At 53.8% G+C, this 21268-nt stretch overlaps 10 protein-coding genes across 10 annotated transcripts; 4 read left to right on the top strand and 6 right to left on the bottom strand.

Annotated features, from left to right (window-relative positions):
- Positions 1 to 100: 100 nt before the first annotated feature.
- On the bottom strand, positions 101 to 1447 carry M409DRAFT_25000 (uncharacterized protein; the record flags this gene model as incomplete). Its single annotated transcript, XM_033807492.1, has 1 exon — positions 101 to 1447. One exon carries the CDS (start codon positions 1445 to 1447, stop codon positions 101 to 103), a length of 1347 nt encoding a protein of 448 aa, XP_033665493.1.
- Positions 1448 to 1843: 396 nt separating this feature from the next.
- M409DRAFT_25001 (uncharacterized protein) lies at positions 1844 to 2998 on the bottom strand (the record flags this gene model as incomplete). The annotated part of the gene is made up of 2 exons (XM_033807493.1): positions 1844 to 1884; positions 1939 to 2998. The coding sequence occupies 2 exons, from the start codon at positions 2996 to 2998 to the stop codon at positions 1844 to 1846; spliced, it is 1101 nt and encodes a 366-aa protein (XP_033665494.1).
- Positions 2999 to 4342: 1344 nt separating this feature from the next.
- Positions 4343 to 5998, top strand: M409DRAFT_56436 (uncharacterized protein; the record flags this gene model as incomplete). The annotated part of the gene is made up of 3 exons (XM_033813296.1): positions 4343 to 4392; positions 4558 to 4802; positions 4863 to 5998. The coding sequence occupies 3 exons, from the start codon at positions 4343 to 4345 to the stop codon at positions 5996 to 5998; spliced, it is 1431 nt and encodes a 476-aa protein (XP_033665495.1).
- A 40-nt stretch (positions 5999 to 6038) lies between these two features.
- M409DRAFT_67744 (uncharacterized protein) lies at positions 6039 to 6926 on the bottom strand (the record flags this gene model as incomplete). Its single annotated transcript, XM_033817532.1, has 1 exon — positions 6039 to 6926. One exon carries the CDS (start codon positions 6924 to 6926, stop codon positions 6039 to 6041), a length of 888 nt encoding a protein of 295 aa, XP_033665496.1.
- Positions 6927 to 7354: 428 nt separating this feature from the next.
- M409DRAFT_25004 (uncharacterized protein) lies at positions 7355 to 8697 on the top strand (the record flags this gene model as incomplete). Its single annotated transcript, XM_033807494.1, has 4 exons — positions 7355 to 7476; positions 7541 to 8205; positions 8264 to 8423; positions 8496 to 8697. 4 exons carry the CDS (start codon positions 7355 to 7357, stop codon positions 8695 to 8697), a joined length of 1149 nt encoding a protein of 382 aa, XP_033665497.1.
- A 170-nt stretch (positions 8698 to 8867) lies between these two features.
- M409DRAFT_25005 (uncharacterized protein) lies at positions 8868 to 11015 on the bottom strand (the record flags this gene model as incomplete). The annotated part of the gene is made up of 4 exons (XM_033807495.1): positions 8868 to 9534; positions 9597 to 10162; positions 10224 to 10380; positions 10456 to 11015. 4 exons carry the CDS (start codon positions 11013 to 11015, stop codon positions 8868 to 8870), a joined length of 1950 nt encoding a protein of 649 aa, XP_033665498.1.
- Positions 11016 to 12264: 1249 nt separating this feature from the next.
- M409DRAFT_37054 (uncharacterized protein) lies at positions 12265 to 14360 on the top strand (the record flags this gene model as incomplete). The annotated part of the gene is made up of 4 exons (XM_033810663.1): positions 12265 to 12797; positions 12853 to 13065; positions 13123 to 13930; positions 13983 to 14360. The coding sequence occupies 4 exons, from the start codon at positions 12265 to 12267 to the stop codon at positions 14358 to 14360; spliced, it is 1932 nt and encodes a 643-aa protein (XP_033665499.1).
- Positions 14361 to 15215: 855 nt separating this feature from the next.
- Positions 15216 to 15815, top strand: M409DRAFT_25007 (uncharacterized protein; the record flags this gene model as incomplete). Its single annotated transcript, XM_033807496.1, has 1 exon — positions 15216 to 15815. One exon carries the CDS (start codon positions 15216 to 15218, stop codon positions 15813 to 15815), a length of 600 nt encoding a protein of 199 aa, XP_033665500.1.
- A 280-nt stretch (positions 15816 to 16095) lies between these two features.
- On the bottom strand, positions 16096 to 17564 carry M409DRAFT_56440 (uncharacterized protein; the record flags this gene model as incomplete). The annotated part of the gene is made up of 3 exons (XM_033813297.1): positions 16096 to 16662; positions 16712 to 16837; positions 16893 to 17564. The coding sequence occupies 3 exons, from the start codon at positions 17562 to 17564 to the stop codon at positions 16096 to 16098; spliced, it is 1365 nt and encodes a 454-aa protein (XP_033665501.1).
- A 766-nt stretch (positions 17565 to 18330) lies between these two features.
- On the bottom strand, positions 18331 to 19558 carry M409DRAFT_67749 (uncharacterized protein; the record flags this gene model as incomplete). Its single annotated transcript, XM_033817533.1, has 2 exons — positions 18331 to 19389; positions 19448 to 19558. The coding sequence occupies 2 exons, from the start codon at positions 19556 to 19558 to the stop codon at positions 18331 to 18333; spliced, it is 1170 nt and encodes a 389-aa protein (XP_033665502.1).
- Between the last annotated feature and the right edge of the window lie 1710 nt (positions 19559 to 21268).

Genomic DNA, 21268 nt, shown 5'->3' on the forward strand with positions numbered 1-21268 from the left:
GGTGGTGAGATGTGAGATGCTATGCGTGAGGAAGGATAGATAGACGGCTTCGGTGAGAGATAGGTTCAAGGTATACTTTGCCTGACACCGAGCCGCGTCTTTATACCATCCCCACAGCAACCCCCTCCCTCTTCCAAACCCTCCCATCCTTCATCACAAACCCCACCCTCCTCAACGCCCCAACATCCTCCCTAACATCCCCGTCCAACGCCACAATATCCGCCGCGCAACCCTCTTCCCACCACCCGAATCTTTTTCCACACCAATCCCCTCCGCAAGCCTCCCACCCCGTCAACGTAGCCGCGAGTAAGACCTCCTCGAGCGGAACACCTGCTTTGAGCATGAGTTCCATCTCCCGGACGTTTTCTCCATGTGGGAAAGCGCCCGTGTCGCCTCCACAGGCGAGTTTGACGCCGTAGTCGTAGGCTGTTTTGACTTGTTTCAGAATATGTGATCTTCGCTCATCACCTGGCGGTAATTCGCTATCGAAGACGGCAATAGTAGGCACCCAAATGACGCCGTTCTTCTTCATCATCGCCATAGCATCCGTGCCATCCATCGGCTCCGGCCCATGCTCGATAGTCGTCACGCCCGCTCTCGCCGCCATCATCACGGCTTCGGCGCTCTGCGCGTGAGCAGCTACGGGAGCACGAGCGGCTTTCGCTTCCTGGACCATTTCATCCATCTCATCCTGTCGGAAGAGGAGAAGATTCGGGTTTCGCTGATTATAGATCCCAGACGGCCCGCTCGTCTCAGGCGGTGGGAAGTGAATATCCGGACAACCCGGATACGCAGGCGCTGGGAATCGCAGAGTCCGTTTCCGGTAATCAGCATAGAACTTGATAATGTCTGCTCCAGCAGCGAGACGTCTCCGAACGCCGGCTCGGACGCCCGGCACGCCGTCGCAAGGGTCTGAGATGCGTGGCGTGAAGGTCCCGCCGATGACATTCTCCTGGCGGACTTCGTAGCCTCCTGATGAAGCCAGGCACTCCGTCGCGCAGAAGATCCTCGGACCGGGAATTAAGCCGCGGTTGACGGCGTCTCGTACGTGGACATCTGCGTCCTGAGCGCCTTCGGTTCCTAGGTCACGATAGGTCGTGTAGCCCGCGAGCAGAGCAGTCCGGCAGTGGTTGGTAGCTCGGATGGTTCGTTCGATGATGCTTTCATCGCGCATTTGGTAAATCGAAGATGCCTCTTTGTAAGAATGAAGGAAGATATGTGTGTGCGCGTCTACGAGGCCGGGTAAAACGCATTTGCCGCGGAGGTCGATGTCATTGCTTGCAATGACGATTTCATAGTCGGTTTCTCGTTGGTATACCTTTGTGATTAGACCAGTAGTGGGATTCACGTCGATTGACGTGTCTTTCACGAACTTCTTCTGCTTGGGGTCAAACAGGCAGTCTGTGTGAATCGTGAACGTATCTCGCGTCTTGAGCTTGAGGGACATCGCTGCTCAAAGAAGAGTCAGTAAGAGAGGTTGAAAAAGTGAAGGCAGGTCGAGGGCGCCAGGTTGGTAGACTACGAGAGTATAAGAGTAGGAATATCAAAAGTAATGAAGTAGAGGTGAAGTCGAGGGCTGGGAAGGATCATCCCGAACGCCGTACCTGCAGATCGGGATAGGACCTGGAACTAGATCGGGTTCTTGCTGTGCAAGGGGTCTGTTTTACAGGTATTGTACAATGCTATTAGCAGAGCCGCCGAATGCTGCGAGCCCATGAACCTAGGTCAGAGTAGGAGATTCGGCCGTTCCGTCGTCTCGTCATGTGGTCTTCATCTCTGGCCTGCTCACACGTATGTTTAGCTTAGCAGAGCAGATCAAGTATTTGGGCGGTGTGGTCTATCGTTACCACCGAGAGAAGTCAGCGACTCTCTTGAAGTCGTTCGCTGTTGAATGATGTTAGCTCCAGTCGACAGAAGGGGATCCAATTTCAAGCTTACCATACGAACCCATCGCGTAGCAATCTCCACTTTCTCTTTTGACCTCAGCTTCAGGTAGCCATCCGCGAATCTTCTCAAGTCTGTTATGACTGCTAGGATGCGTACTCAAGAACTGCGGTGGGGCTCCCTTCTCCTCTTCCTGCATTCTTGACCAGAGACCCATTGCCGCGCTCGGGTCATAGCAGCTCTCGGCCATCATCAGGAGACCAATGTAGTCTGCTTCTTGTTCCTGAGCTCGCGAACCTGGCAAGCTGAATGCGAGCTGAGTGACCATGCGTCCTATGCCCAAGTCGACTCCTAAGACGGCATATCCTATGGTCGTGAGGCCCATGAGGACGAATGACTGAGACATTCGTTCGGCGGCGTGGTGTGCCACATTGTGTGCGATCTCGTGGCCCAGGACAGCAGCAAGGCCGTCATCTCCTTGGCAGATGTCCAGAATGCCGCGGAAAACGAATACTTTTCCCCCAGGTATCACGAAGGCGTTCTTCATGTCATCGTTAATGACAAAGATCTCCCACTTCTCACTTTCCAGTCCAGAGTGCGGCACCAGTCTATCGAGCACACGCTGAACTTGTCGGTGCTCTTTCGAGTACGGCGGCATGATCTTGCCCTGGAACTCCTGCATCGTCTGCGCGTACATTTGCTCTCCCATCTGAGCTTCTGTTTCGGCGCTGACGATGTTGAAACGTCGCCGGCCAGACACCTGGACTGTCTCCAGGTTGTATGTGTAGACGCCTCCTACGACCACCGCGATTCCTCCTATTTCATAGTAGAACGTTGGCCTTGCTGCCCATCTTTTGAAGAGACCAGAGGTGGAGTTGAAGCGCTGGTAGTTGAAGGCCTGCCGCCGGTAGCCACGCTTCTGCTGTGATCGCTGCCATGTCTTTTGCCAGTCTATCCTTCTCCTAGGCGTCGCATCAAGTTGGGTAAAGAGTCGGGAACCTTGATGGATGGGCGATCGATATGCGAAGGGCGATGCGCGGCCGGCGGTTTTGAAGCTTCGGGTGGTGGAGCGAAAGGCTGGGCGGAAGGCCAGGACGATGCGTCTTGCGAACATGATGGGATGGTTTTCGGCGCGAATCTGGGTCATCGAGATATCATGGTTGGAACAGTAGCGACGCCGAATAATTGGAGAATGTAGAGGTGGTTACACGAAGTCGGCGGCTGGAATCTGGGCGAAGCTCGAAGACTTCACGTTCTTCTCCGTTGCAAACAACATTACTACGACACGCGAGATTGCTCTTGTTTGCTAAATCACGGAAGCCCAGGGAGCAAGACAGCAGGAAGATGAACGTCATTTGGTGCAAATGTGGATATCGTGATGCAAACTCCTCCTACTTCATCGGGATCTGTCATGCTGAATATGGAAGCATCTGGCTTCGGTATCTTCACCAGCCTTGATATCCCAGCGACCTGCTCATGGTAAAGCTGTTACCCTGAGAGTGTAGCAGTGCTGGCGATATCGCACAAGAAGAAGCGCTCATGTCTCCCACGTCATCCTCGCCGATTCCACAGGCCGCGCCGTGGATCGGTCATCTTGACCTGACCACCCGTCGATGTCGTGGCCCTCATCACTGCTGCCGTCTTGCTCTCCAGGTCTGCGAGATCCACCTCTTCCAATCTTGCTCTTATCCATCGGTCCACGGCCTGCCCAAAGACTCCCTAATTGACACGGTAACGCTGCGAGCGTGCGAGAATGGGAGGAGAAGTCTTCCACCATGCATTGACGGTGTAAGTCATGTCGCCCCAACTCACAACCAGCGTGATATCGAGTCGATTGTCATGTAGAGGCAGAGTCTTGGGACATCTCGGATTGACGGTCGAATACTGGCCGGCAGATCATCGGCAACTTCCGTCGGCCTGGGGTTTCAACTTCGACTTCACCTCCTTCTTCAACGCAACATCAAGTCTAGACGCAGGCATCTCTCAGACACTGCGCTCCGCACCGAGGTCCACGATCCCCGACAATGCCGCGGAGAGTAGCAACAAGTACATGCAGGACGACAAAGTCAAATCACAGCCAACCAAAAGCAGCCGCGCGTGCGAGAATCTTCCTCATTCATGCGTACCGAAGCCCGAAGGATCTATCTGCTCTCTCGTCCGACTGAACATCCTGGAGGCCATGGTTATGCTCGTCGGACTATTGCTACCTGACTTTCATCGACAAGGGCGGGTCTCGAAAGTCTCCTTGAAAATGAGGCAGTGACCAGCGCCATGCCGACTTCCACGACAGAGCCTCTGTTGACCTTGCTTGAGCTCAACGCCACGCAGCGGATAGACCCTCGTTTTGGCACAATGCATCCGCTGGTATTCTCGATGGCCCGTGCAGTTCTTTCTCAGGCTGCATATCAGCGCGGCTCCACCGCATCCCGCTAGACAACGCCAGCACGGGCGGCTGAAGATGTGTCCGCTTCTCTACGAATCCGTAGTCTTGGATGCTGTTCTCTACATGTAAGTTGCAAGATGCTTACCACCTTACTGCTCGCTTTCCTGTCTGTAGTAGCGTGGGCTATCGCGAGACGATCTAATGGAGCACCGCGGAAAGATGGCAAGAGACTACCGTAGGCCAAACGATCACTCGAAGCCGGTATACTACCACTGACTTCATTCGTTCAGGAAAGCTCCGAAGTCATTGCCAATCATTGGCTACACAGCCAGACTACTTCAACCACGATACAAACTCCTCGATTATCTTGCGCGGCTTCAGTCGTCCAGGGGCGTGAAGACTTTCGAAATTCCATCGCCTTTCGTGCCACCGACTGTGCTTATCAATGATCCGGCCTGCCTAGAGTATGTATTTCGAGAGCATGAACTCTTCGCGAAGGGAAGCTTCTTTCGCAGCCGGATGCACGATCTGTTTGGTTCGTCTGTTGTCACGGTATACTCGAGTCTGTGCGCTTGGCTAATTCTATTTTTCAAAGGCGATGGCATTCTCAATGCCTCTGGTCCGTTGTGGCAGAGTCAGCGCAAAGCTGGTGTCAACTTTCTGAGCAGTGCCAACGTTACTCGCTTCTCAAGTGAGACCTTGCCTCCGTTGATGGAAGCCATGCACGAGCGACTCACTACAGCTGCTATAATACATGAGATGGTCGACCTGCAAGAACTTCTCTTAGACTTGATGTCCAAATTCTTCGGCCTCGTTGCCTACGACACTGTGCCAGGTGCTGATCAAGTACGTGCATTCGATGAGGCATCTGCTTGGACAGACGCTCGTTTCACGAACCCGTTGTGGCAGTTCTACGAGTTGTTCTTCGGGCAGCCGTTACAAAGGGCCCTGGAGATTGTCAAGAAGTTCGGCCACGAAGTGGTGATCAAGGCTGCTGAGAAGACACGAACTCCGGGCCATCAAAGCCTGCTCGACTTGTTGCTCGCAAGACTACCGGACAAGGAAACCGTTGCCGATGCAGCCACCACGTTCATGTCGGCTGGCCGGGATACCACTGCACAGGCAATGACATGGACGGTGTATGAGCTAAGCAAATCACCGAAAGTCTTGAGTACGCTTTTGACGTCGCTGGAACCGCACTCCATCACGAGAGACAGTAGCACTCGAAGCCCTCTCAGAACTATTGGCTTACATCCCAGGTATATCAAAGCAGTCTTCGCCGAAGCTCTCCGCCTGAATCCCTCTGTCCCCTTGAACATGCGGGAGACAGCCAGGAGATGCAGGCTCCCAGACGGAACTGTCCTACAGGCTGGAACAATTGTCGCGTGGGCATCCTACGCAATGGCTCGATCTTCAGCTATTTGGGGCGAAGACGCCCAGGACTTCAGGCCGGAGAGATGGCTCTCTTCCGATGAGAACGGCAATTCCACTTTCGTACCTCGGAGCGCCAGCGAATATCCTGTATTTCATGGCGGCTCGCGAGTTTGCATCGGCAAGAGTATGGCTGAAGCTGTTGGCTGTCAGGTTTTGGCCGAGTTGGTGTTGAACTGGGAATTTGAGCTTGTGGACAAGGAGACGAGGAAACACGCTGGAGAGTCACTGACGGCGCCAATGGATGGAGGATTACTCGTTCGACCTCGACGACGTGTCTGGACCGACACCAAGGCTTGATAGCTCGGATAGGGTCGCCAATGGTTGAATCCCTTGGGATCTACGACCTCAAAGCTATGAACCAATGCATCTCCCCGACCAGCTTGTTATGTGTTCTGCTCCCGTGCTTGAATTCCCAGCCTTCGCAACTCGCACCGCTCTCCTCAATCAACCCCAAGATCTCCTCGGCCGTCCTGGTCCGCAGACAGCTCACAATGCCATCCACCACGACAATGAACGGAACCACGGGCAAGATATAAACAAGGAACAACATCAACGGATCCCGCCAGAAGTACCAAGGAGCAACAACCCAAAGCACCGGACCGAGCATACACACCATGGATATCTCGCCCAGCGTTCGGCCTTGTAGTTCGAAGATACCGATTCCGGCGCAGTCAGGCGAGCTCAGAGCGTTCCGCAAGACCTTTTGGGCGATGGCTTGATCCAAGTGGTGGAGCGCCAGAAAGAAGAGGCGGAAGGTCTTTTGCCTTTGGAGACTGTCGTGGTCGACTTTCCCCGACGAGTGACACGCCATGTTGGCTAGAGTGGTAGACGACGGTGGCTCGGTAGCATCGACTGGCGTGGCGATATAGAGGATATGCGGACTCGAAGAGGAATGTCCCCGCCAAGCAGAGAGATGCGGTTCGATGTCCGTGAGAACAAATTTGGCCGCCAGCCCTTTAGCACCTCTTTTGAACTCCTTCTCGATGAAAGGCGTCGGTCCCCCAGCCCCAGCACAAAAGTCAACGAACGTGTAGTCTCGGCATCGGACTCCAAGTACCTGTGCGAGCGTGCCGGCGACCAAAGACGCAGGAGAGTGTTCCTGCAGAGGGGCGAGGTTGAGCGTCCAGAGGAGGGTCAGGCATTCTTGCACTCGTTCGCGGATCCAGTCGGGCAGCCATGGCTGGTCGTTGATTTCGACGAGATGGTATCTTGGGAACGTCGACATGGCTGCTGCCACTGCAGCTGAAATGGAGATGGAGAGTAAGAAGGCCTCGTACGGAAGAGAACACGTAAAGGTATCGGAGGATCATGCTCGGATTCCATAATAGGTAACTTCTCGGGGTGATGATCAGCAGGCTGCAGGAAGGCCTGCTTTGCCTGAAATACAATCATTGGCTGGGTCAGGATCTTGTGCGGTACGCATACTATACTTCCTTGAGGTGCGTAACGAGGCGGGCTTATACCCGTGGCTTCAGGTTGACTGCTGCTGTGTGACCCGATCGGTGACACCGTGAACCTTGCGACATGTGCTTAAATGATACCGCGGTAGTGGGTTTGTGTGAATCTTCGTCAGGCACGTTCAGCTCCTGGTTGTACACTTTTCCCTGGGGAGTTGGTGCTGCAGTTGAATCTTGATGTCTCCCGTTTGTTGCAATGACCTCTCTAGACACCGTTGACATCCGAGTGGTGGGCTTGGGGGTACAATATCCAGAGAATCGAATCAGTCCCGACGATCTTGACGACTTGATCGATCGCCATTATCCGGATTCGAAGACGTATGTATATGAGTTGACGCCGATCATGAAGTTGAGAAGCATAGCTAATCATGTCAAAACAAAGTCTGAAGAAGCTCTCCATCATCAATCGTTCAACAAAGATAAACTCAAGACCCGCCATACTTCAGACCGCCGACGAGATTCTAAATCGAAAATCACCTCCCTCAATAGCAGAGCTCGACAAAGTGTTCCTGAGCGAAGGCGTGAAACTCTCAGTCACTGCCTGCCAACAGGCCCTCAAGAACTGGGGAGGAGATGCCGTCGAGATAACGCACATGGTCTCGGTGACATGCACCAACACAGCAAACCCAGGATACGACCATTACGTCGCCGAAGAGCTGGGGTTGTCGCATTATGTCGAGCGGACGCTACTTCATGGCGTTGGCTGCTCAGGGGGGATTCTGGCTATGAGGACAGCGTGCACCCAGGCGTTGGCAGCTACGGCGGTGGGCAGGAAGGCTCGGGTGCTTGTTCTCGCCTGCGAGCTTTGCAGTTTGTTCGGCCGGTCGGAGCTTGAGAGTGCGTATCAAGAGCGAAAGACAAGTGTAGGCGTGTGTTTGTTTAGTGACTGTGCTTCGGCGTGCATCATCAGCAATGGCATTGGGGAAGGAGAGAAAGGTCGGAGATTCCATTCCGCAGAACGCCAATCCACACTTCGAGTCCGAGGATGGCATGGGGAGAGTATCAAGCATTCGAGCGAAGATCTGGGCTTTCACGCTGATCCATGTGGTAAGTCAGAGCATGTTGCTGCATGGTATTGCGCAGGTGAACTCACCAATGAGACCAGGCTGGAAATTCGTCCTCTCTCCACGAGTGCCAGGTATCGCCGCCAAAGCCATCAGACCGGCGTACCAATCGCTTGTCGCTGCTATTCCATCGATACACACATTGGCTGGAGGGTTACCTTCAACGAAAGATTTCAACTGGGCTGTTCACCCAGGCGGTTCGTAAGTCCAGTCGATCTGATGATTTTTACCGCGTTTAAAATAAGTATGCCTCATCTCCTGACAATACTTCAGATCAATCCTCGCAGGCGTTCAAGACGCTTTAGACCTTCGAGTCCAGGATATGGCTGCGAGTTGGCATGTGTACCTCGAGAACGGCAACAGCTCGAGTGCCACGATTCTCAGCGTATTGAATCAGTTATGGCAGAAGAGTAGCCAGGACAGTCCACTGTCAACAGAGCCGGAGTGCAAGGCTCGGGTGGTAATGGCACCATAGCGGTCGCGTTTGGACCTGGGATGCATGTGGATATGATGGTGCTGGAATTTGTGGAGGGCGAAACGTCGTGCGGAGAACATGGATAGGCAGATGAGGGTTGTGTCAGTATGAAGGCATTTGTAAGAAGAGAATGACTGGATGCTAGCAGGCTGGCATACTAAGGTCATGCATTAGAGCAATTCAAATCCAGACTCCAAGTCATCCTTCAGACGCCATTCGCGCAGGACATTGAGATAGTCCTCGACGCCACGACCCCAAAGCCCAAGCTTGGCCATGGCAGCCTTCTTCTCCGGCGAAAGCTTATCCTTGAGGAACTCCATCGCTCCCTCGCCATTCGACAGCGAGGGTGTGCAACCAACGGCCGCAGCGAAGCAATTCTTCATCGAAGCAATACGGTTGCCCCAGTCCGCCTCGGCGGCTTCAGTCGGGTGGATCGAGACCGACTTCTTCGAAGATGTGGTGATCAGATGAGCGACATGTTCACTCATTCGTTCGAGGCCGTACGTCGCGGCTGCAGAGATGGTAGACTGGCTGGGACCATGCCAGAAGATGTTGGGGAAGCCCCGACTGATGACTCCGTGTAGGGTGCCCATTCCAGATTCACTATCCCATTTGGTCTTCATCGCGAGGCCGTCCAGGCCGGTGATCTTCATGCCGACTTTCGCGTCAGGGGAGCCAAAAGGAGACTCGAAGCCTGTGGCGAAGATGATGACATCCACCGGGTATTCTTCACCTGCGGCGAAGACGCCTTTCTCGGTGAGTCTATCGACGCCTTTGCCGTTGGTGTCAATAACGTGTACATTCGGGCGGTTGAGGGTTGGGAGATAGTCATCCGAGCTGTAAGACTCGTCAGCGACATGATCGTTTAAGAGAGCAATCAATATAAGACACAGACTTACAACAGAGACCTCTTGCACCACGTTGGGAACCACGCCTTGACCTTTTCAGCGAGCGCCGGATCCTCGATCGTCTTGTCGACAGTTGTATGAACACTCTTGAGAATGGGAATATCCACAACGTTCAGATGCTGCACCCAAGCAGGGATCTCTTCGGGCTTGATATCCCTTGGTGTGCCCAGGTTTGCACAGAATCCAAGGAGCCGGGAGTGTGTATCTTGAAGATAGTCGTTATCTGGGCGTTTCGGATCGTAGGTGGCGAACGCATTGAGGTGTTTGTTACGCTCGGCTTGCCATCCCGGTTTGTAGGCAATCTTCTCCCATTCTATAGGATGCGTCAGGGGGTTGGGTTTCGACACCACTCTAGCCGGCGTGCGCTGAAACATGTATACATCTTGCGCATACTTGGCAAGCTCGACAATAGCTTGGCCACCAGATGCTGCATTTCCGATCAATGCGACTCTCTTTCCAGTAAGGTTCCACAGCTGTTGGTCCTCTGGTGAGCCTCCAGTGTAGCCATAGTCCCATCGAGACGCCAGGAATAGGCGACCAGCGTATTTGTCGAAGCCCTGTCAAGATAGAAAGTGGTCAGCAATGTGGTTGCCAGGAGCTCAGTAAATCGATACTTACCTCAAGATTCGGCATCTTGGGAACACTCTGTAAGCCAGCTGCAATGACGATGTACTTTGCATGGATGGTGAGAGACTTCTCAGCGCCGCCCTTTGGCTTTTGCAGCAGAGCTACATCCCACTGCTTCGCATCGGCGTCCCAATTCGCAGTCTGTGACCTAAGGCAAAGGCATCAGAGTCGGCATATCAAGATGCACGTAGAGAACATGACCTCTTTCCGGTCCCATACGTACCAGGTCTGCCACATGGCGCGGTCTTGAAGGTGGTATCTTGACGCAATCCGTTCATAGTGGCGACGGAACTCCCATCCCGGAGCGTACTTCTTTGAAGGCATGTAATTCATCTCTTCCAGCATGGGCATGTAACAGTACGACTCTGTATCGCACGCGGCGCCGGGATAGCGGTTCCAATACCACGCACCTCCGTATCCTGCTGCAAGATCCACAAAGAGGATCTCTTCAGCGCTCATGCCAGCCTTGATGCATTGCACAGCCTGCAGAATGCCAGCTGCACCGGCACCGAGAATCATAAGCTTGATTGAGCCACCATCGGAGACAGGCTCGTGGATGGGAGTTCCTGCAGTAACCCAAGGGTCTTCCCAGAACTTTTTCAACTTCTCCGTGGTGCTAACGTTGGAGTATTGGGCGAGGCCATCCGGACGAAGGCGCTTCTGGCGCTCTTCTTTGAAGCGCTGCTGGAAGTAGGCGAGTTCATCGAGTTGTTGCTGAGTGATCTCCCCGAAAGGATTCGTCACCTCTGCCGCAGTGGAATCGTAAGTGGTGACCTCAGACATGGCGTGGTACTAGAGAAACGCAACTTTCAATAATACAGTCAACGATATGAGACAAAGGTTGTAGTCTCATAAAACGTGAGTAGTAGTGCAGACGCTTCCATAGGCACTTTTGAATCGGCGGTCGGCCATTGTGATTCCATCAGGGGGGCAGGACTCCATGCGGGGCCAACTGGAATATGATGGAGACGTCGGCGGCATTGCAGTTGCTCCGTCGTTCCCTAAGAGCAGTGGCCGCAGTCTTGGTGGTGTTGTTCTAGAAAGACTGGGGCGGAGAGGGGATGCATGTTACGCCGCGGAGGAACCTCGCAGAGCTTCGTATGTTGGAATTGAGAAGGCCAGGCAGACAGCGCTTTTGGACAGGGAATAGTAGGCTCAAGGTAGGCGTTTTCACTGTTCTCAGGATTCCTGGTTGTCTGTTGTTAACATTGCTCTCCTGTTGGGTGTCTTCTTTCCACAATCCTTTCAAGCCGAAGCTGTCTTTTCGAGATCCGTTTGACGACGCCGTCACGTCGGACTGAACTGCCACCAGGGCATCCTTCTGACATATACGTTACGCAGAAGTAACAGCTATAGGGACATACCGTCATCGCGACCCGATGGTCTGAATTGCGCTGCTCCCTCGCTCTGCTCCTGGTCCTTCTGCTCTGAGCGTTCGGCTCGAAGCACGCCGCTGATCACCATCACCTGCAAGCGGTCCAAGTAGTTTGAGCCGTAGTATTTGGCTCAGTCGATTCAATTATTCGGAAGAGATGACAGATGGATGGACTCGATGGGGTTCGTGTTCCATAAGAGAGTGTGAGGTCGCCTTCTCAAGTCAACAGCGCCGAATCCGGGAGAAAGTTTTGCCGATCCGAAGGGGCAAGGTTCTTTCAAGGAAGGCAGGGTGGCAACTCTTTTCTTCCACAGTCATCACCAAGTACCTGCCAACAGCCAAGATGGGTACCGGGTGCTTCACGACAATAGCTCTTACGAGACAACAATCACCATTCATTGGCTCTGGACAAAAGGTCTGCCGCAGACTCGCATTGCGTGATGCTGTGGATCCACGACAAGGCCTTGGTTCCCCCTTGGCACTGCGCAAAGAACCAAAGTCGTGCAGGTAGGTGACGAGTGCCATGTGGAAAATTATGCATCTACTCTTGTCCATGGAACGGTCCTCTAACACCAGCCTATAAGTCGGCATGTTGCAGAAGATTAACAAAAACTCACCTGCGCATGCATTGGACCTACGATTTCTTCTACCGATGAGATGGAAACTTTAACGAAAGTGAGGAACTGGCTTATACCCAAGAATCAGAAGTCGGAAGATGGTCGTGATCAATGGCCATCTCGAATAGCTTTCCTCGTGGCCGCCGTTGGAGGAGCTGTTGGCCAGGGTAATATCATCAGATACCCTTCGCAAGTCTTCAATAACATCGGCCTGCAATGGTTTATTCCCTATCTGATCTCGATATTCATCCTCGCCATTCCAACGTTGATTCTGGAAGTCTCCATCGGGCAGGCATACCGTGGCGGCACAACGACCGCTTGGAACCGTGTGAATGGGAGACTTACTGGAGTGGGCTTCGCGTCCATGTTGGTGTCCATGACGGTCGTGGTGTACTTTGGCATTATATTGGTCTGGATTTCAATCTACTTCCGCCATTCGTTCACGAGTCCACTTCCATGGACTGGTAGGGTCGAGGAGTTCTACAACGAGCAAGTCTTACGGGCCGTTGCGCCAGAACAGGGCGACTTCTACTATACATATCCGGGCACATCTTTGATCGGAGAGACTGTCGGGTAAGCGTGCCCTGCGCTGTCAGAACGACCAAGCAGCTAACACCATTTTGCGCAGGTGGTCTGCATTTGTGTGGCTCTGCGTTTGGCTCTGCATGTGCAATGGTGTCGCCATGACTGGTCGAGCAGCTTACGTGACGATGGGAATTCCCACCGTCATGACCATCATACTGCTTGGCCGATGTACATCGCTGCCGAACGCTGTCGACGGTATTAAGCTGTACTTTGCTACCTGGAATGGCGATCAATTGGCGAGAGGTCAAATCTGGCAGTAAGTCTACCTTACTATTTCTTTGGCAAGGCTTAGTCTCTGATCAACGTTGGATAGAACAGCATGCGGCCAGGTTTTCTTCTCCACTGGTGTTGGATTCGGCTACTATACCGCATACGCTTCATACAACGCTAAATGGGCCAACGCAGTCCAAGACGCCGTGATCCTGGTCTGCTTCAACTCGTCCTTCGAGACGATCGCTGCATTTGCGGTCTTTGGAGTGGTCGGATACCTAGGCATCAATCCAGACAATACTCCTCGACTTGGGAGTTTCGAGATTGGGTTTTTGACTTACCCAGCCGCAATTATCGCAATGCCAGGAGCCAACTTCTGGGCAGTGCTCTTCTTCTTGACTTTGCTCCTCCTTGGTATTAGCTCGACCTACCCCATGCTCGACGTTGTGGCTACATTCATCTTGGACCGATGGGGACATAAAGTTTCACGGATGGCGGTGGCAACGTCACTGTGTGTCGTGACTTTCCTGGTATCCCTCATCTACTGCACAGAGTTCGGCTATTACCTTCTGGATGGTGTGGACCGGTGGATCAACAATCTCACATTAGTATTTGTCGTCTGGTGTGAGTGCTCCTTCTCTACCTCGGTGTACCGCTGGCGAGATGTGTTTCAGCAAACTGGAAGGCGTGCTTTCATCTCCTGGAACTTTGGTCTTTTCGGAGGTCAGATCATTGGCGTGGTCGTGGGTCACTGTGTTAGCCCCGAGGCTGGTGCTGGTACTGGATTCGGCATCTTTCTCGTCTTCACAAGCCTGGCAACGGCGATAGCCAAGACTCCTGACGCGGATGTCCCTACATTCTGGCATCGCAGTGACATGCTGAAGCGAATCTGGTTCCTTGGCTTCTACTCGGTAATTGGAGATGTGTGTGCAATGTTCAAACGCTTGCTGATCTAGTAGACAGGGCAACCAGCTACGCCGCGATCTCAACGCCATCGTCGCGACCGGCAAGAACTGGTCGATACCCGTCTTGTGGGCACCTCTTCTCCGCTACATCTCCGCTCCAATCCTCGCGAGTGTGTTCTCGTTCGCATACCCCGAGTTCTACACCCTGAGAAACGATCCTGTTTACATCTTTGGATTCGTTATCGCACACTTCGTCCTGGCTTGCACTGCTTTTGGTTTCCTCTTCCCAAGATACATGGACGTGTTTGTTCCGCCAGAAAACCGCGAGCTGGGGCATCACAAGTATGCTCCGAATGTCGTGCTCCCAGCATCGGGGGAAGATGATGTGGAAGCGGAGGAGGTTGAAGGGCGTGAATCGAAGTTGGTGGAAAAGTGAGGCGAAGATTGATAGGAACCATGTCAACGCCATAACAAAGATCAGGGTATCCTGGGGGTATCCCGACAAGCGTTGGCCTCACTGGAAGAGGAAGCCAGGCAAAAGCTGAAGACTTTCACATGCTTGCCAAGCCTTCGGCAAAACCCCGGCCGCGACAGAAGCTATATTTGTTTGCCTCGCGTCTCGCTCAGCTTCTTCTCCTTTTCTCTCCTCCAAGCCGTCCTAGTGCCAGCTGTTTTTGACCACACCTCTAAACCCATCAGACCACCAAAAGAAACTTCAACGGTATGCATCCGGAGCACGCCAACTCGAGGCGTCGGTTGCTACCAGGTGCCCGCCTTCCACCGATAGAGGGCACGCCGCTCGATGACACCACGTCGCCTTACACCACCGAGCAAGCCGACGGTCTTGCACCGCCGTCGCGATCTCTCCAAATCACATCTCCGACTGCACATCCTCGACACACGACCGTCATCTCGTCGCTGTTGAAGTGAGCGCGAGATCCTTGCGACAGTTCTCACCACATCGCCTCAGCTCCTATGTCGACACTTGTACCTTCCAGATGACCTGACAACGTCTGTCTGGCTTTAATTGAGGGTGCACCACTCGCAAGCACCATCATCAATCTCATCACCACCACCTGTCCCTCACCATACCCAACTTCTCGACGCGAATGGCTGTTGCCGTCTGGCCGGCTCCACCAGCGCCGAAGCACAGATTGAGCCGGAACACCTCGGACTCCAACATGCCTCCGAAGCTGCCACAGATGACTGCCAGTACCAGCTACAACAGCATCTCGACTGTCAGAGCTGTTGGCACATCAGATGACAGTCCTACCCACTGTATCTGCACGCAATGAACACGACTTCCCCGAATGACATGGCTTTGAGAATGAAGCCAGTAACGACCAAAACAATCAGCTCGAATCAGGCGACGGAGGCACCAGACCTCTCGTTCAGCAAGGCCAAGCCTCCCGTGACCCCATACTCCAGAGGTCCAGCAGAAGACGCTTCGTCCCACATCGCTCTCGTGCGTCTCCTGAGGTTCTTCGAACACTGGGACCGAAATGAACCCTTCGGCAAGTGGTGGAACAACGAATTCACTGAGCGTGAGCTCGAACTTCTCAGAATGCTCGAAGACCACAGACACAGCGATCACCAAGTCCTCTGGCGCATGCAGAGTCTGGCACTATACGAGGGCAAGTTTCTGACCGCACCCCGGCCATGGGACCATCATGAAATGGTTCGAGAGTTTGGTAACAATTGTGGCTGCACACCACAACGGCGGATAGACTTGGCGATGGCATGTTTCGATGAGAGGCTTGATCAGGCGACCTTTGGCTGGATCAAGCTCTGGTTCGCTATCGACGATCAAGAAGCCCAGGAGATTTCTGTTCACATGATCTTTCCTGATGCAACACCGAAGTGGATGGATTGGGGAATCGACTGTGGTTGACGAGACTTGTGTTGAGGGCGAACGGGAAGGGAAGAGAAGAAGCTGAGGTTAGTTGACGAAGGATGAGACAACGTCCCCAGTTCTCTTGGTCGGAAGCAGGTCAAACTTCTTTGTGCTACCTCACCATAAGGGGCTCATAGCTAAAGCGGCTGCAAAGGTGTCTCCACTGAAGCAAATCACACTCGTCCCCTCTTCCTCTTAGCCTGTTCAGCCATAATCAACTGCCCCGTAACGCCTCCGCTAAGCTGAAGTTGCCGTATCATCGTAGCTGGTATTCATGCTAGGCATCAGACATCACCGCATCCTCGCCGTCCATTTCGAAGCCACCTTCTCCAACAGGCCCCTCTTCGGTCGCCTCGTTCTCGTCCTTTCGCTCTTCGACCGGAGGAACCACACGGCGGCAGGTCGGGCAGTTGTCGAAATGCTTGAGCCACTGCTCGATGCACTCCTCGTGGTAGTAGGTATGGCCACAAGGCAACTCGACCAGGACAGCGCCATCATCGAACTTGTCCAGACAGACCTTGCAGTTGAGGGACTCGTCTGCCTCGTCTTGCTTGACGGTCTCGAAGAGCTTGCGTGGGAGTGAGGCAATGGTCGCGGCACTGGCTGGTCGGTTCTGAACGGCGGAGTTGGGATCCATCGCCTCTTCCCACTGCTGCCAGCGACCATCGTCATCATCGTGATCTCCCTCCTCATCAGACAGCATGTCATCGAACTCGCCAAAGCCCCACTCCCGCTCATCGAATTGCTCGAATGGATAGCCCAGCTCGCGACGACGGGGGTTGACGCGGCCGAGGAACTCGACAACGACGCCCATGTCGACCATGCCTGCCAGCATGAGGTTGGCCTGGACAAGTCAGTTATGTATCATGTTGAGAGTGCTGGAGGAAGGGTACCTGTAGCACCTGCTGTTGTTTGAGCAGATCGACGCCGACGCAGACAGGGCACAGAGGGAGTTGGTAGCTTGCAGGCAAGGGTGTGCCAATTGCTTGAGTTGGTGAGTTGTAGTTGGCGATCATGGCCTGCGTAGAAGAGTCAGTCCAGCTTTCGCCTCATCATGAACCAGCTGGGACTTACCTGCAGGTCATGGCCATGTGGAAGGAAACCGGACGAACAGCCTGCAATACAGCGGGTGTGCGGGTTGGAGATCCAGATGTCCTGGTCGAGGCGCCGCACAAAATCGCCGTTGGGCTTAGCATGGATCTGGAAGTCTTGGTGATTGACGATGTCGGCGAGCTTCACAGTCTCGCACTCATTGCCCTGCTGACCGCATGTACTGGGATGGTCATGAACAATCTGCTTGCCATAGATCTGGTAAGAGTGGGCAGTCGAGACGGTGCTGGAGTATTTCAGATGCACGAGGGTGACGTCCGTGATGTTAGCCAAGGCGTCACTGGTGATGGCGGAGATGGTGTACACTCGAGGCAGGACCTGAGTCTCGGTGGCGCTGGTGTCGTCAGACAGTGCTTCCTCGTCGCTCTCGCCGTCAGAGGCCGAATTGCTGGCCTCGCTCTCCGAATCAGACTCGGCGCCATCTCCCTCGTCATCAGCGCCCTCTCCATCCTCGTCACTGCCTTCCTCGTCTTCTTCGCCGCTGCCTTCGCCATCATCCTCATCGTAATCCTCCTCATCCTCGTCATCGTCCTCTTCGTAGCGCTCGACCTTCTGAATCAGTAAGAGATCTCCGACCTGCAGGCCGACCAGAGCCGCCGCCTGCTCATCTGTGAGTCCCTCGATGGTCGAAGCCATGGTGCTTCAACTCTCTGAATTGGCTGTATGGGCTAAAAAGGTGTCAGCGCTGTTCTTGTTTGAAGATCCGAAGTTCCAGTGGCGGTGCACGAAGGCGAAAGAGCGGATGGCAGTTGTGTCAGGTGTTGAAGCGGCAAGCTTGTGTCGGTTGGAAGACTTCGAGTGTCTCGACTAGCTCCCGCGATGTGCAGGGGTAGTCCCCGGACGCGAGTGAATTGAGGTGTGCTTACCTGCTGCTGCCGTGATGTTCGGAAGATGGTCGCAAAGTCGTGAATGCCGGTCAAAAGCAGCGATTTTGCAATGCAGCCGCAATTCTGGCCACCAGATTCACTGCACGGTGAGATTGGTCTGCACTGGCTGCCGTCTTGCCATGCGTGGTAGCGTCAAATGAACGGAAGGTGTGGTGGTGTCTTGGGTTTGTCGGGTTTCTCCCCTTGTATTTCAGTTTTCATGTGACCGGGTGTGCGAATTGCAGAACATATTAAACGTTGACCAAGAGGAAAAAGGTGGAAGGTGAAAGGTGCAAGAGGTGAAGTGAGGTAACTCATACTTAGCGAGAGCCTTACTGCCTGGCTCCTGGCTTCGCCGCGAAGGCAGCAGGAGCGACCCGCCAACATGTGACAACACCAGAAGCTTATCTTCTCCGCTTCCATCACAATGGCCTTCACAATGGCGTTTATCACATGACGCGCATACGCAGCCTTCAGCCTGTAACATTCGTGGTATTCAACGCCAGACTCCACGCTGTTCCGCGACCCCATGCCCGCTACCAATCGCCCCAAGTATCATCATCCTTCTTGGCCGTCGCACCAGCTCCACCCGAAGGCTTCATCGCGCTCGTGCCGAGTGTGGTAGGTTTCGCTTTCTGCTGCGCGACTGTTCCCGCTGCCGCAAAATCGTCCCAGAAATCCTTCTTTTCCTGAGGCGGTCCCGCAGGATCTTGGCCAAAGCTATCCCAGAAGTCCTTCTTTTCGGGTGCTGCTTTTCGTTGTCCGCCAGCTTGGCCTTGCTGTTGCTCTGGGTCGACAAACTTATTGAACTGCTCATTCAAGCCCTTGACGCCCTGTTGTGCGTAGGTGCCAAACTGCATGCTCGCTGCTCTTGCTTGCGCTGCAAGATCACCCTCTTGCAGATTCTTCATGCCAGGCTGAATATAGGCCTTGTTCACGTTCGCTGCTTGCTTTGAGACTGTGCTCGATAGCCAGCCGAAGCCTTTCGTAAGCGCTGCCATGGGGTCTTGCTGGAATTCGTTCGCAGAGGGGACGCTGGACGAGTTGTTTGTTGGCATTGGCGACGAACCGAACCCAGCGAACTTTCCGCCTTGCGAGGGTGGCAGGTCGTCAGGTCGAGAGGCGTTCTCCTCTCCCATCTTGGCGAAATAGGCCTCGTTTCGCGATTTTTGTGATGGTGAAGCTGTCCGCTGAGGCGGGGACTTGACATTTGACAGCGGCGTGTTTCTTCCGGAGTCAGAGGGCGTGGAAGTATTTTGAGCCGGTTGCTTCCTAGGTGCAGGTTTGCTCGACCCAGGCACGTATTCTGTCCCTTCGACCTTAGCTGTCAACCTCTCTTTCCACTCCTCACCCGCATCACTGTCATATCTTTCTGAGATGGTACAACTGTCGAAATCCCGCCCAATGAGTGTATTGCTGTTATGTGCGTTGAAGAACTCCTTCCAAGGCTTGTTTCCACCCAATTCCATGCGTTTGACCTCTCCTGTCTTGAAGGCGTCCATGGTAACGGACCGCACGAAGGAGATATGCACTCCCAGAGATCGATGTGTACCGGAACATGCTAAGCAGAAGAAGATACCGAACTTGGGAGATGCCTGCAGGACTCGTGTGATCAGTCGCTTATCACACGTACTGGACGCAGAGACTCCTTACCCATTGAGGACTTGGTGCTCCGCAGTCGACACATTTGTTATTCTCGTTGGTCTTGGAGATCTCGAGCAACTTGCTCCGAGTCTCCGGATCGACTTCCCACATCTTGCTCATCTTGACGGTGTTTATGGTAGTACTCGGGACGGTTTGGAGGGAGCTCTATCGCGGGGGCTGAGATGGGTCGCTCGAGGGGCGCTATGTCATGCTCGCATGTAGTGAGATGGCGTCGAATCGTCGGTTCTGTAATCAACCTGGAGATTGATTTGTTTGTCCTTGGATTGTGTATTGTTGCGGTGACGATGTTGCTGTTGTCTCGTGCCCGGACGTGGACCCTGCATCGCGTCAAGCGATGATCGATCCTTGCCAAGGAGGCCGAGGCTCTGCAACCTCACCTCATCGACCAACACCAACATCCCATCGATGCAGTGTCGCAGCAAAGCAAACTCATCATTTCGGGCACCTTTCTCTTCACTTTTCATATAGAGACGCTATCTGACCCGGCTTTTACCAACATGTACACGCCCTCGCCTGGTCATACCTCGTCCCGTCGAAACTCGCGGAGACACCGCGTATAGAAGACATCACGCCCAGGACCGTTCTTCTCGATCGCACACTGACAATTCGGACAATCTTTGATCCTCCCCTCCGACCTCAAGAACGCGACAACCCTCAGACTCAGCGCATCCTCCACCAAATGCCTCATGTTTCGCCAAGCGTATTCGCTGCAAGTGAGTCCCTCATGCCACGGTCGATCGCATACCGCGCAAGCCTGGCCTGCGCATGTTTTCCCACGGCATGTCCAAACATTCTGATAATCGATATCCATGTCCTCGAAGGGTAGAGCGACTTTCTTTGGCGACGGGCAGGGCGACTTTTCCTCGCTCCTCTCGCTCTCCTTGCTCTCCAGCAAGAAGTCCACCTTCTTCTGTCTTGTCAGCGTTTGATCTTCCTCTTGCCTCTGACTTGCCAAAGTCTCATGGACCCTGCCCTCCGCACACCCCTCCTCGAGGCACCACCTCCATCCAGGAGTTCTGCCCTTTACAACCCTTGTGTAGATCTTGAAGTACCTCTCTTGCGCCACAGGATATCCTGCCAGGTTCTTAGTCGCAAGCATCGGTTGGTCGCAATCGGGACATTGGAGATCTGGCGTGTAGCTGTTCCTGAGCCTGATGTGGATCCAATTGTTAAGGCACTCGTAGCACGTCCTGACCGGGTGCTCGCAGGCTTCAGTCGGCGGGTCGTGTGGGAATTCGTCGGCCGATTTCAACTCCGTGCAACAGATGCACTCCTTTGGTTTGGCCTGACGAAGCTGCAACCGAGTGACATGAGGTGCCATGGTGTATGTAGAGCGGGTGTTGGAGAATTTGAGGGTTTTCGAGTGGGTGTTGCGAAAGAGCAGTGTAAGCACTTGCCAGCTCGGTCGGTCGTGTTATATGCGGAGAGAAGCGGACATTAGAGACAAGAACCTTTGATGCAATGCAGCAGGTAAGATATTCATTCACTCATGGCACCTGCACAAAGAAGAGAATCGCATAGAACCTGGAACCTCACCCCTCACCTCTATCACCTCCTTTCACTTGTGAGAGTTGATCCACAGACTGGCCGCATCCGCTTGAAAGCTCACACATCCAGCGCCGCTCTGGCGTTACGCAATTTGCTCAGCACCGAGAACCTCGTCGCACAAGATTCCTGGACCCACATCCCCCAATATCAACATCAGACTTTGCGAGGGGTTGCCGAACGGCAACTTTCGACCTTGCGACTCGCTCGAGATACTCGCAAACAGCTGATTATAAACAAATTCTTTGGGAAGGACTATATCCA

Source organism: Zasmidium cellare (genome assembly GCF_010093935.1).
Source record: "Zasmidium cellare ATCC 36951 unplaced genomic scaffold M409scaffold_25, whole genome shotgun sequence".
Classification (NCBI taxonomy): Eukaryota; Fungi; Ascomycota; class Dothideomycetes; order Mycosphaerellales; family Mycosphaerellaceae; genus Zasmidium; species Zasmidium cellare.